The sequence below is a fragment of the Manacus vitellinus genome, unplaced genomic scaffold (genome assembly GCF_001715985.3).
Source record: "Manacus vitellinus isolate BGI_N305 unplaced genomic scaffold, ASM171598v3 scaffold_5_pilon, whole genome shotgun sequence".
In the NCBI taxonomy this organism is placed as follows: domain Eukaryota; kingdom Metazoa; phylum Chordata; class Aves; order Passeriformes; family Pipridae; genus Manacus; species Manacus vitellinus.
This window is the reverse complement of record NW_021940682.1, coordinates 17,655,269-17,669,361: the sequence shown is the minus strand read 5'-3', so window position 1 is coordinate 17,669,361 and position 14,093 is coordinate 17,655,269. Positions and strand designations below refer to the sequence as shown.

At 50.2% G+C, this 14,093-nt stretch overlaps 1 protein-coding gene across 1 annotated transcript; it reads left to right on the top strand.

The window, feature by feature from the left end:
- Window positions 1-245: 245 nt before the first annotated feature.
- On the top strand, window positions 246-7,428 carry TOB2 (transducer of ERBB2, 2). Its single transcript, XM_018080293.2, has 2 exons — window positions 246-545; window positions 2,958-7,428. The coding sequence occupies exon 2, from the start codon at window positions 3,044-3,046 to the stop codon at window positions 4,064-4,066; it is 1,023 nt and encodes a 340-aa protein (XP_017935782.1). The 5' UTR covers window positions 246-545; window positions 2,958-3,043; the 3' UTR covers window positions 4,067-7,428.
- The last annotated feature ends 6,665 nt before the right edge of the window (window positions 7,429-14,093 follow it).

Sequence of the window (14,093 nt, the reverse complement as noted above, 5' to 3'; positions counted from 1 at the left end):
AGGGCCCCCGGGACAGTCTGCTCAAGTCCTGAGGTGGCGGCCAGCCCGTTCCCGGGACCGGAGCTCCCTCGGGAGCTCGGAGGGATACCCGCAAGGTCACCCGCCGTGCTGGCATAGCCACAAGGAGAGGGCGTCGTTCCCATGCTCGCTCTCCCCTGATGCAAGCGGTGGTTTGGCTGCTCTCCTTCAGCACACAGATAAACCGAGGGGTCTGAAGGGGGTCCTGCGTTCCCTCCGCAGAGCAGAGGAACAGCTCTTTGTTCCCTGCCGGCACCTCGATGTTCTACCCGTGTACAGTGAGCCTTTAGTTTGGAAATGCTGGCCTTTATGGAAGACTGCTCAGAATACGTCTGACAATTGTTTTTTAGTAGTTTTTTATCTCTGAGCCATGCTGCTTCAGCTGGTTTTTGTTGTTTTTTTAATTTTATTTTATTATTATTTTATCACATTTCAGTGCAGTAGAAAGAGATTGAGGGAATCCTGCTGGAGCACATCTTACTCTGTCAACAACCTGAAGAGCCACTGACTTTTTGTGCCTTCAGCAGGTATCAGTCGTATGCCACTACCTTGGCAGCTTTTGGTGTTATTAGACTAATTAAGTTATTCTTTTCATAATAATCAAGTTACAGAGTATTCCCCTTTTAAGAAGGGGGAGTACTTCATAAAGAAAAGGAAAAAGGAGGTAGTGATTTATAATTGTACCTCCTCGCTGCTTTCTGCAGAAACTTGATGAAGATTTGGGCTCACCAGTGTATATTGAAACATTTGTGTTGCAAATAGAGTGGTAACAAATTTTGGCTATTGCTGCTTTCCTAGTCTGTAATTTCTGATTTCTTAATAGATCTTGGGTCTGGATTAGAATTTATCATGAGATTAAAAGATTTACAAACTGGCTGTTCTCTCCCTGCTTAATTTTCTGAGATCTCAAGCTGTACTTTCTTTTGAATGTCTGAAAGCTAAAGACGTGAGAGGGCTCCATGTAATTCCCCCTTGAGATAGTATGGGCTGTATAAGCTCTTGTTAGGGTTTAGGTGTGCTCTTTCAGAGGGTTGCTTTACTGTTTTTTGTAGAAAAGGCTCCACCTCTGTGCTGAGGCTCTTGCCTTCTGAAAATGGCTTCTGCTCACTGTTTTCCAAAAAACTCTGTTTGCTTGTTTCTCTGGTGTTCATCTCTTTTTACTCAATCAGGTCTTAGTGACCTACCACAATTTGTTACATTACAGTAATTCCTTAAAGCAGGTTTTAAAGGTGAGACTTGTTTCCCACTCCCTCATTTGTGTTTTTTCTTGTTGCTGAGTCAAACCCAGAGGGGATTCCTTCCAGAACTGTTCTTCTTATTGGTGGACTTGAAGTGTGGGATCTGTTTCTGGTTACCATCATCCTAAAGCCAAGCCTCTGTGAACTCAGACAGTAAAGAAAAAGTATAGAATTCACACCCTTTGTTTTGCAATAAAGCCTCAAAATACTTGAGGGTTTCTTTAAAATTTATTTAACCCTTTTGTCCGCTAAACTAGACCAAGCAAACAAGTCTGGTCAGGCTTTTTTTTCCTTTCTTCTGACCTAGGCCAGGGTGGATACCTGGCCGTGCTGCTGTGATTCCCAGTTTTTCAGGGGAATGCTGACAACGTATGTTTGTACTCCATCCCCACCCCCAAATAATTAGCACATGTTGTAAACATTGGCTTTAGTGCTGCGTGAGAGCATCCCTGAAGCCCATTTTAGGAAGACAGTTGAACACGGTGCGTCTGTTTGAGCAAGGTGAGGGTAGCTGAAGACAGAGTGGCCTCTGACTAAGCTGCCAATTAAAAACTGGATATTCTTCCCTCTAGAGAGGTGTGGAGGCTACTGGAAGTGTGCTTCCTCTTAAAATATCTGCGGGATTCATCTTCTTTGGATGAGTGACAGAGCGTAATGCTGACCTACCTTGTTTTTTTTTTATACTCAGACAAACATTGTTTGCAAATCTGTGTATAGTGGGAGAGTTGAGTGTTGTGGTTTTGCGTTGTGCTCTTCTGGGTTCTCTCCTTTTCAGAGACTTCCTCACGAGGGAGGGAGAGAGGGAGGATTACTTCAATCTTTGGCAAGCAATTTCAGTTTTTATTAAGTAGGTACCTGATCCTGGCAGAGCTGCTCATCTTCCCGCTGTGCAGGGATAAGCGATGTGAACTGTATAGACAGGCTGTTGGCACGTGTGTATTTTGTGACCCCACACACATTCCCCGTCCCACTCTCCCCCCCAGCTGAATTAAACTGAGATTTTAGGTTTGTAGCTAGGCAGAGTCTTATCTGGGTACACTTAATAAGATACCTGCCTGCTGGTCAAAGAGATAGTAAACACAGGCCAGCAGCTGGTGCCTCAGCACCCTCCCTCGCTCCTTCTCGTCCCTTCTGTGCTTGTGCCAGCAGGACGTGGCACCTGGCACAACCACCCGGCCTCCCGGAGGAGAGGCTGGCCCTGCCGTCCTGAGCACAAGCAAGTCTCTGCACAGGCTGCTGAGTGAGTCACGAGGCCGTTCAGGTGCTGTGCTTGTGTTCTGGAGAGGCTGGGGCAGGTGAGCCGTGCTGGAAGCAGCTGAGTGCCAGGGCACAGAGAGGTGCGTTAGATGTGCTGAAATAGCTCTGCCAGAGCAGACAGTTGCCTGCTGGGTTTCAGCAGCAGTGCTTGGCAGTGAGATGAGTGCAATGTATGTACCTGAGTGCGCGTAGTAGCTATGCCCTTATTTCTTCTGAAAGAGGAGCAGGGAGACTCCTCCCTACAAGCATCCCTCTGTTTTGAGGACCAGCAGATTTGTGGTGACTCTCCTAAAGAGCTTTACTTCATGTTAGTATTTGTGCAAAGTGCTCATTCTGCTTTTGTTTATGGAAAAGGTTCACAGTTTGTTCACAGTTATTTATCTCAACAGGTGGAGAGCTGTTGTGTTCTCTAGTCTTCATCCAGTCTTTTCTCTCTTTCCTTAGGTCTATTTGGAGCCAAATCTCGTCTATGTTCCTGTCACTTTGTCACTTTTAATACACTGCCCTGACTTGCTTGCTGCGAAGAGAGTATGCATCTAGAGATCAAAGTTGCTCTTAACTTCATCATCTCATACCTGTACAACAAGCTTCCTCGGAGGCGGGCAGACCTGTTTGGTGAGGAGCTAGAACGCCTGCTGAAGAAGAAGTATGAGGGCCACTGGTACCCAGAGAAGCCTCTGAAGGGATCTGGCTATCGCTGTGTTCATATAGGGGAGACGGTGGATCCGGTGGTGGAGCTGGCGGCCAAGCGCAGCGGGCTGGCTGTGGAGGATGTGCGTGCCAACGTGCCAGAAGAGCTGAGTGTCTGGATTGATCCTTTTGAGGTTTCCTACCAGATCGGCGAGAAGGGCACTGTTAAGGTCCTCTACCTGGATGACAGTGAGGGCTGCAGCACCGCAGAGCTGGACAAAGAAATCAAGAGCAGCTTCAACCCCGATGCCCAGGTATTTGTTCCCATCGGCAGCCAGGACAACTCGCTGTCAAACTCTCCATCCCCCTCCTTCGGCCAGTCACCCAGCCCCACCTTTATCCCTCGCTCTGCGCAGCCCATCACTTTCACCACTGCCACCTTTGCTGCCACCAAGTTTGGCTCTACCAAGATGAAGAAAGGTGGAGGAGCCGGAGGAGGGGGCGGCGGAGCAGGGGCTGTGCAGCAGCCAAGAATGGTCAGGTCTCCCACCACCAACCTGCTGAAGCACAAGGGCCTCTCCCTGTCTATGCACTCTCTGAACTTCATCGGGAGCGCTGGGAGCCAAGCCTCGCAGTCACAGCTTTCCCCCAATGCCAAGGAGTTCGTTTACAGCGGCGGGTCACCGGGAGCCAGCAGCCTCTTCTTCGATGGTGTTGCCAGTGAGAGCCAGGCCAGCAGCATCCCGCCAGCATCGCAGTTCAACACCAGCACAGGTGGTACCTTTGATATGGCTCAGGTCTTCGGTGGCAGCACCAATAGCCTCTTTTTGGAGAAGTCTCCCTTTGTGGAAGGACTCAGCTACAACCTGAATGCCATGCAGTATCCCAGCCAGTCGTTCCAGCCTGTCGTCTTGGCCAACTGAACACAAAGGAAGGAGAGTATTTTGGGGCAGGGAGGGAGGGGGGAAACAAGAACAAAGCAAACAAAAAAGAGGGAGAGAAAAGAAAAATAGAAATATACAGAAAATATTAAAATCTTATAAATATAGGTTCTTGGGAAAAGAGAGAGCTCAGTGTTGTTGCGCTGTGCTGGCAACGCTCCTGAAGCACTGAATTGTTTTTTAACTCAGTCCCTGTGCTTTTTTCCTACTCACTTTTTTACTCCTTAAAATGAGTCTTGGGATTTTTTTGGTTTGTGTTCCCCCTTCCCCTACCCCAGCCCAGGATCTGGTGCAACTGTAGACCACAGTGCTTCTGATTCCCTGCACCACCCCCTGCCCCGCGCTGGACACAGGGTCCTTCCACCTGGGTGTGGGGATGTCATCTTCATACCATGGTGCTGGAAGGAGGGACGGGGAGAGGATGAGTCAGTGTTGGTGGAGATGCGCACTCTTGTTGCGTGCCAGCCAGAATGGGTGGGTGAGCTTGCTTCTTCTGTTACGGCTCTGCATGTAGACGGAGAGCATCTACTCGCTGTGCCCACGGGCGCAGACCGTTGTGCTGTTGTGGCTCCAGCCCGAGCTGGCATCAGCTGTTCTGTCTGTGTGCTGAAAAGCACTAACTCTTCTCCTTGACCGTCTCCCAGCACATCGCAGGCAGAGCAGAATATTACTGTGAAATGGCTTCTCCCTGCTCCCTTCGTCATCTGCGCTTCCAGCTGCAGCTACAAGGGTACAGTGCTTTGAGCTGAGTGGCTCTGCTTATTGTCCCCTTCTGCACCCTGAGCAAGGGGGCTTTTCTGTGCTCTCTCAGGGCTGCCTGGTCAGTCCGGGTGACAACCCTGTGGTGTGGAAACACCACCCACCTGTCCCTGTGGCTTGGGGGAGGTGGCACTGAACCAGCTAGATCCCACTTGGATCCTGCCCCCACTTCCCAGATGTTCTCCCCAGCAGCAGGGGCCAGCATCCACCTGGAGTGGCCTCTGAGGTCAGAGTTCTCATTCTCTGCTGTGAATTCATCTTCTTGGCTCTGAGAGGGAATTCCTTCGTTTTTGGTTAGTGAGGCAGCACAACTTCTGAGGAAGAGAAAGGGTGATGTTGTTGAAGCTGCTGTCTTGAGTGGTAGCATAAAGGGTTTGTACTTTCAGCCAGACAGGCACCAGACTAAATCCCTTCACCTGCCCTTCTAGAGGAGCATGAGGAGGTGGCTGATCTGGTGAGAAAAGGAAGCTCTTAGCATTAATTTCTCATTCCAGCTAGATCACATAGCACAGACAGCCGCAGGCTTAGAGCAGAGCTGGGACAGGCACTCCGAAGAGCAGCCATCCCAGCATGTGAATGTATGGTGCCTCCTCACAGCAGGGCTGGGATCTGGGAATGCCCCTGCAGCTTTCCCCAGGATGATGTGCTGCAGTCAGGCAGTAGTGGCTTTTCAGATTGGTCACTTCTGTGTCAAGGACTCCAAAAGCCACCTTCACAGGAAGCCAAAGAGGGCTGCTTCATGCCCAGGAAGGGTGGAGGCTCTAGATGGGAAGGGAGGTCTCCTTGGAGCCTGTTGTGTGAGTGTGGAAGTGTGCAGAGGAGAGAGATGGAGATGATGAAACTCCAGTCTTTGAAGTTCTCAGTTTAAAAGAAAAATAAGCTTTTTGCTGCCTCCCAGACTTGGGGTTTGGTTTTCTTTTAATGATGTTTTGGAGCACATTCTGAAACCCGCTCCTCTTGCACTTGTGGAACCAGTGTGCTCTTTCGTGAAATCCCTGTTTCAGGTGAGATGAGCTTGACCTCATGCTTTTCCTGCTCCCTTCCCTTGAGCTGAGATGGAGGCACTCCAGCCTTCTTGTAGTTGTGTTGACAATGAGCCTTTGCAGGATGTAACGGGCTGTCCCAGGGAGGCTGCCACTGCCCGGAGCTCTTCAAGGAGAGTTTCCAGCGCACCCTTCCCTTCAATGGGTGATGGGGCTCACAGCCCTGACCTTGTGCCCAGCATGGATTCCCAAACAAGCTGCTTGCCATTGAGCTGTGGCCAACACAGCAGGTGGGCAAGGAGAGCGAAGACCAACCAGCTTCCCCAGAGCCAGTGCCCACAGCCTCAACCCTGCAGGTTTCCAGACTAGGACAAGTTGCTGAGGAATGGCCCAGCTGTTGGGTTTCCTTTTTCTTTTTTGAACCCTTCACTTACAGATGTTACCACTGCCACCCAGTCCTTCTCCCTGGCACGGTACTGCTGGGTGCACCCCGCTCGCTGCACTGGACTCTGAGGGGTGCTCAGCCCCTGATGGCAGGACCTGGTCCAGTTGCCCCCCCACTGTCCCCACATCTGGCAAAGCCTCCTGAGAACCACTGCCGTGGGACAGCGTGCTGTCCTCCAGCACAAGGAGGGAGAAGAGAGGTGGGGACCCCCCCGGCCACCTGCTTATGTGTGTGAAGCTTTGATGCCGCTTTGCCCTGCCACACGTGTAATACCTGCTTTAAAAATAGTGGTGTGAGTGGAAGGAGGAAAAGAGGAGGGACCAACCTCTTTGTATCTTAAAAGGAAAAAAGCGTGCTTCAGAAATGTTCCTCCAGCGTCAGGCAGCAATGGAAACTAACGGCCTTTTCAGGTCTTTTCTAGTCTTGGATGTAGGCGTTAAGCTTCAATTTTATTTTTTAAAAACCTGCACTAATTTACCTGGTTTCTTAGGGAGAGAAGAGAGAAGATTTTTTTTTTTAACTTTTATTTTTTATGGGTTTGTGTTCTTTTTGTTGATGTCCGTTTGTATTGAATAATTTGCTACATTTGTAAAATGTAAGAGGTATATATAATATATGTATATTTCTAACGTAAAAAAACTGTAATTTTTTTCTTTTCAAGATTTTTTCTTAAAAAGAGGAGAGAAAAAAATATTTTTTCAGGAAAAAAACTTTAAAAAAAAAAAGAAGTGGTGAAGAGTCCTTTCTCCCCACTCAGCTTCCCTCCTTTTCCTCCCACCCCTCTCCAAGGAGTGAATCGTCAGTTGCCTTGTGGGAGAGGAGTGAAAGAGGACAGAAGTCTGTATGTCTCCAAGTGGAGGGTTTCTGTGTGTGCTCTGCTTGGGTTTCTTTTGGAGAAGGGGGCTACTGAGAGGGGGAGCCAGGGGATTGCTGTCTTTCTTTTTTTTTCTTCTTTTTTTTTTTTTCTTTAGCGAAGGAGGAATACAATCAGAGTTTTGTATTCAGAATGTTGTGCAATATTTTGGAACGGGACATTGGTGTGTCTAGAGATTTAGTTAAAAACAAACAAAAAAAACCCACAAAAAGGTTGATCAAATCTGTACAGTTTCTATTGTTCCAGATTTTTTTAAGTTTGTATTAAAAGCATGATATAATAACTGGTTGTTGTGTGGTGTGTGCTCAGTGGGAAGAGAACACCTGTGCTGTGTCTGGTTTTGGGTGAGGAGGGATGCGGCAGCCTTTGGATGAACTGGTGCTTGGTGTTGGCCTGTGCAGGCAAGGTTGCTGGTTTGGGGTGTGCTCAGCAGAGGTTTTGTAGCGTTAGGAACAACTCAGTGATGCCCAGGCTTGAGCAACATGGCCAGGGCAGCTGTCTCAGTGACCTCTCCCACAGCCAAGAATAGCAGCATATAGGAAAAAGTGGTGATGTGCCTGGCCATCCCTGGTCCTGCCATGATTCAGCTCCCTGGGGCGGGGCGGGGGGAGCTGGCTCTTCTCCCGGGGGAGTAGAGGAGGGAGTGGGATGCATTTGGTGCATGGTGCTTCAGAGGCCTTCAGTCAATTAGCAGAGTTCCTAAAATACCCTGATTCTGTGGCATCTCACCAGGGCCATCACCTGTGGGGCCAGGCTGGGAGCCCTCTGGAGTCACTGCACAGGGTAGATGAAGCTCCGCTAGGCACTTCCTGCAGAGAGGGGTGCTGGTTTTGATTCCTTTCCCCTCTGTGCAAACCAATTTGAGTTTACTCTGGGACGTCTGGGGTACTTGCTAAGCTAAGTAAACATCAAGGTGCACATTCAGGCTCTGTCCTCCCTGCTGTGGATGTTCATCCAAGGTGACTTCCCATAGCGGGGGGAGCTTAAGGCTGGATATGAGAACATGCAGCAATGATGAAGATCTGATTTTCTCTTTCTAACCTCTCACTGCTCAGCTTTAATAAGAATTTATATTGGAGGGAGCAGCTCCTTTTTAGCAAAAGATGAGATGGCCCCTCTGCTGAGGAAGGTGCTGAAATACCTGTCATGCCCCTCGTATGCCAATGGCTGTGTGACCCAGCTTCCCCAGGTCCGCCACACTCCTGCTGCCTCATGCTTGAGGGGTGGCTTGCAGTTCCTCACACTGCCTCCTTAAAAAGCTGTTGAAAGGAGCTGCTCTGAATGTCCTTGAGGAAATCAAACATGGAGCTAGAGCTGACTCCCACTAGTGTCCTTACCCATTCCCCCTCAGCCCTTCTAGCCTAAATTTCTTCCTGGAAGAGCTCGCTGTGCCCTTGGCTTTGTGAGCCCCGGGAGCTGGGCTGCTGCTTGTGCCTGCTGTGCACCATGTGACTGTCACACTCCACTAAGCAACAAAACTATTTTTTCCCCTTTGTGTCTCAAACCCCTTGTAATCATTTATCTAAAGCACACACAAATGCTTACCCTTAGACATGTTTTTGGAAATGGAAAATTGAGGGCGGCTATGTGCCTTCCTGATCCTTGCCCTGCATTTGCTTGGCTGTGACGCAGGGAGGCATGGAGCCTTTCCCTTTTTGGGCACAGGTAGGGCCTGGAGTTAGTTTACAGCTGATAGCTGCACAGCCTAGGCAGGGATTAGGGAAGAGGTTTAGTATAGCCTTGTTCCTCCTGAGGTATTTGCCACTGTGCTGTGTTGGGGAGCCTGAAGGGCGGGGGAGCTGAAACCCCTGCCTGGAAGCCGTGTGCAGGGACAGGCTCTGCCTTCCATCAGCCTTCAGAGCGGAGAAAGAGGTGCTGAAGCTCCGCATTGGGCCAGTGCAGGGTAGTGCCTGGGTGTGGGAGTGTTTGCCGGGTGTTTGGACAGTGAATGAGTCGATCCTCCGGTAGCGTGCTCCTGGGGCACGGCAACAAGATGGGACTTGTCTCCCGAAACCTCCAAAGCGAGGGGCGTGGGGGTGTTGTTTAGACACTCGTCACAGGGGACTCCGTTATTAAGAGGGAAACTTGCAACTTGAGTCATCGAGCAGGCGGGCTCCTACCTGAAAGGAGGAGACAGCTTGGGCAGAAAATGCCATGCTTGAGCCTTGGGCTTCTCAGTCTGTGACAGCAGTAGTTTCTGACTTGAATCAGGCAGTTCAAGGAGACGGAAGGGGCTTGGTCGCAGAGGAAAGCCTTATGCAAGCATGAAAGGCCATTCCCTGGACTGTATTTAAATTACAGGCCTAGCAAAACAGCTCAAGTTTGGCTCAACAGGAGAGCATCTCCCACTACCCCAGAGCCTCCTGGAGACTTGGGATTATTGGGATTGAATAACACGTGGCACAGGCACCGCCAACAGCAGGTGCCTCCCTGTGTCCCAGCACTTGCTGACATGCCAGGATCAAGAGGTGGAAAAATACCACTGGTGGGGGGGCCAGGACCTGCTGAGTCTTTGGCATCCCTGAGGAGTTTTCCTGCCAATGCCACCTGCTCCCTGCTCACATGGCTGCAGCCCCGGCACTGCCCATGGCCCCAGCAGGTGTGAGGGGCAAGGCTGACACCATGGTCACAGAGGGACAGATAGGTCTTTCCACCCCACATGTTCCTCTGCCAGAGCACAAGGCACCAGCCCAGCAGCAGGCTGTCGCCAAGGTTAGCCGCCTCCAAAATCTTACGCTTTTTCCTTTGGTTTCTGTGGAGAGGCTCCAATTCAAACAGAGCCGGGAACATGTTCACCCCAGCCCTTGCAGAGCTGTTCTTCCGCTGTCCCCCCACTGCTGCCTGCGTCGTCACCTCCAGAAACCTGATCTTTTTAGAAAGCTGCTGAAGAATGAAGCTTTCACCCAGCCCCAAGACACGCCAGTGAAAGATAAGCCCCAGCCGGCACATGGTGCTTTTGAGTTGTACCGGTCAGTGAAGGGCACATTTTGTGTGTGGCCATCGCCAGTGTCAAAAGTGACTCCAGTGTGGTACATACATGTGCTGGGAAGGAATGTGATCTTTTTTTTCCCCAAGAAGCACTCAGAGGCACAGGAGTGAAGTAGGAAAAGAGGATCTCTGCAAAGAAGATTCAGGGTTAAATTTTGCCTCTTTGCCTTGAGGAGTGGCAAGGAATGGCGCAGGTGGAGGAGTGGGGGGAACGTGCTCCCTCTTCACTGAATGCTGAGGAAGACAAGTGTGGTCCCCATGTTATTCTGCAGTTGCTGAGACCTAGCGGAGGGCAGGGTTGTGCTTATTTTTTTTGGCCTTGCACTGCCAGCACAGCTAGATTGCTGAAGGAAGCAGATCCTCAGGAGGGAGTGTGTCCCTCCCACTTGTCAGGGTGTTTCCACCAAGGACAAAGTTTTCCTTCGAGTGAATGAGCCAGAAACTGCTTGCAGAAGGTGCAGCTGGGGCTTTCATCAGAAAAAAATAAACCCGAAATGACCCAGAAAGGTGATGCATAGGGAGGGCAATGGGCAATGTTGCTGCAGCAGGAAATGCTTCTTTCATGGGCCTCGGTTGCACAGCTCAGCGAATTTGTGCAAAGGCCAAGTCCAGCTTCCCTCAACAACAGGCATTCTTGCATTTCCTGATCTTCCTGTGGTCGGGTTCAGTGTCAACACGTGCTGCTGCAGGCTCCCACAGAAGCATGAGCGACGTCACAGCAGGCCTCGGGCGCCTTTCCAAAACCTACCGAGGTCATCCTCTGTCTCTGTCTGTGTGATGCCCAGCTGCAGCCAGGAGGACACACTGGACATCATGCAAAGTGGCAGCACTCACACAATCCACTGGGCCTGTGAGGGGCACACAGAAAAAACAGGGAGAACTGAAGAGACGTCATCTGCCCGGGGAGCACTGGGGTTTGCATCCTTGAAGGGAATGGACAGGCAGAGCAGTAGAGAAGACGGGGGAAAAGACCAGCTAAGGTGTCTGGAAGACCATAAACATGAGCCAAGGAAGGACTGAGGAGCAGAGAGGAGGAGGACAGCATTCTAGGGACATCAGAGGTGTTTACACACAGGTGTGAATGTCATGAGGAGGCGAGGCTGGAACTCCCTTCTTCCTATCCCCACCTGATGAAATGGTGCATGTTCCTAGTGACCCAACATGGGCAGCAGCTGTGTAGGCCTCCTTCCCAGCCAGCACAGCCCAGCCGAGCCTGCCTGTCCCCACCTGGCTCCCTGCTTGCCACACTCTCATGCACAAGCCTTCTCCAATTCTCCCTCTGGGCTGGTCCTGACATGGTGGTTCCCTTCTGGGGACATGGCCAGATCTCAGAGGGGGCCCAAGAGTCACAGTGCTGTCACTGCCTCCAGCACTGGAGACACCGAGGCCTGGGGAGGCCATGGCTTCACCGCACTCATGGTGCGTGAGCACTAGGGCCGGCACCCATCGGTCACTTCTGCTGCCTCACGCTGATCCTGCCACCACTGGGAGCTGCTCTGAATGGGAAAGGAGATGATGCAAAGGGATGGGATGGAGACATGCTGGGGAAGGATAGCTTATCCCTCTCAGCCACACCACTGCCAGCCGTCCACTGAGGAAGGGCAAGGGCTTGACAAACCCAGACGAAACAAGCCCAGGAAGAGCACATGGGCTGTGATGCTCCGAGGCAGAGCCGAAGGTGCCCAGCATTGCTGAGGAGAGCAGTGTAAGCTGTCAGTGTTGAACAAGGCCTTGAATGCTGTAACCTACAGCCTAAGTGCTAACACATCAGCATGGGGAACCACAAATTGCTGATTTTTATAAACATAAACAAAGAAACTTTCTTATGTTCCAGATTATAAGTCACAGCACAGATCAAGTGTATAAAATCGTGCAAGAGAGACCTCACTTGGTTATTCAAATGAGAAGTTTGGCCATTGAGACTGCCCAATCGATACAAAGCCAGATAAGAAAGATTATTTTATTCTGATAAAACTTAATTTTTAATCTTGGAGTTATTGTCTTCTCCACAGGCACAGTGCTCTTTGAAAACTATTATTTTCCTTCATAGAGATACTTGTTATGGGAATATTTTGACCAGTCACTAAACATAAGTTGAAACCTTTCCAAAGTCAATGGTTACAGAGGTGAGAGTGGGGACTACAACAGCTCCATAGCAAGCAGAGAATAATACAGCATCTAACCAGCAGGCACTCCATCAGTCATATTGCACCAGTATGTATTGCAGGAGAAAGCCACTGACCACATCTCTTTGTGAACACACAGACAACATCACTGCTGAGAAGATTTTTCTGCTTTATATTTTTAAGAAAAAAACTCCAGGTTTCCCACCACCTTAAAATGGTTATGAAAGGACCCAAATCCATCCAAACTTGGCCCCAGTGTTTTATATCATGAGATACCTGAGGCTGCTGAATCCTTAACTCCTCTGAGTGCATGGAGTAACTGCTAAGAGCTGCTCTGGGGATCTGTGGGTCTTCCAGCAACACCTGGATTGATCTCTACGTGTGATGGAGCTTTCCTGGAAGGTGGGGTGAGCTGGTTGAATGAGGTTGTCTTAGGACCACAACATTAATCTGTAAAGCATCACTACACTAGGAAGTGGAGGTCTGTGTTAGTAATTGTGTGCTGACCCTTCCCTGGCCTGCCCAGTAGAGCTTCATAGTCCAGAACTGGTTGGAGCTGGACATCTTCCTTTAACATACCTGGAGTGTGCTGCAAAGTTGCACAAGTGTCTTCTCCAAAGCTGCTCTGCCCTCATAGGGTTGCGAGAGCCGGTAGGAGGGGCCCATTACCATGAAGAAGCCACAAAAGCCAGACCACTGGAGAAGGCCAGTGTCACCTCAGTGGTGTGGCAAAGCTTCCCACAAATGGCTGGAGGTGTCTTTTGGCTTCCACAGCCCAGGAGGTAAAAGGGTGGGGGGAAGGGGTGTCACTGTGTTTGCCTGGTTGACAAAAACCCACTGATTTTATCTAGTGAGTCTTGCTGACCTTGACAGAATTGGGTGAGGTTGTGAACAAAAAAAATCCCAAACCCTTCCCAAGTGTTTTTCTGTGATACAACTCTGTTGAGGAAGGTACAATTAGCAAGAGGACCTCCATTTATTTCACTGTCTTTAATGTTGTCCCCTCTCCCTGCAAGGTCTGCATACAGAAAAGGGTGTCCACCGCAAGCTGTGGATCCTGTGCCCGTTTCCTCTGCTCCTGTGCCTGGTGAGGCAGTTGGCCACCCTCTTCACCTGGAGATACTAGTGGAGGAAGTGGTAATTGCTGCTCCTGGAGCGAGCCACATTTCCTCCTTGAGGTAATTGTCACTTGGCAGGATCTTACTCATCTTGTGGTGGCAAGGGCTGGCTTTCCAGGCTCTTCCACCAGCAAAGCAGGCTGCGCTGCTGTGGCTCTCCACCTCGCAGACACTTAAAAGCCTCTTACCCAGGGGCACAGCTGTCTTCACTCCTGCCTGGAGCCTGCCCTGCCAAAGCCATCGCTCCTGCTGGGTGAATGCTGGCCTCTTCAAGACCAAGCAAAGCAGGCTTGACCTTGGGGAGTTAAACACTCAAAAGTGGCCCACAAATGAGTTTGTCTGCTCTGCCTTGTGGATGCTGTTCACCAAGTAGATTAGAAAGGCAGGTGAACGGATGCACCTGCACCTCTGTAATGTTTATTGTTATGTGCATCTGCTGACAGAGGCTATAAGAAGACCCCAAGAGTATGGAAGGGTTTCCCAGATATCTGGTTATGATACCAGCTAATGCCACCATCGGTACTGCATTCCCCACGATGAGAGCTCAACCACCTGGGGAATTTGGGAAGCATCCTTCTCCAGGGACCCATCCTTCTTCTCTCCCTCATCTCTCTATCTTCCTTGCTCCAGTGGATTATTTTCCCTAATGCTGTGGCCTAATCCTGGGAGCAAACAGCAGCCAGCAGTAGGGTGCAAGGGAGAGTTCTGCCACCAGT

What these genes read in the sequence shown, in the direction of transcription:
- TOB2 (XM_018080293.2), top strand. Translation starts at nt 3,044, where the DNA reads ATGCATCTAGAGATCAAAGTTGCTCTTAACTTCATCATCTCATACCTG.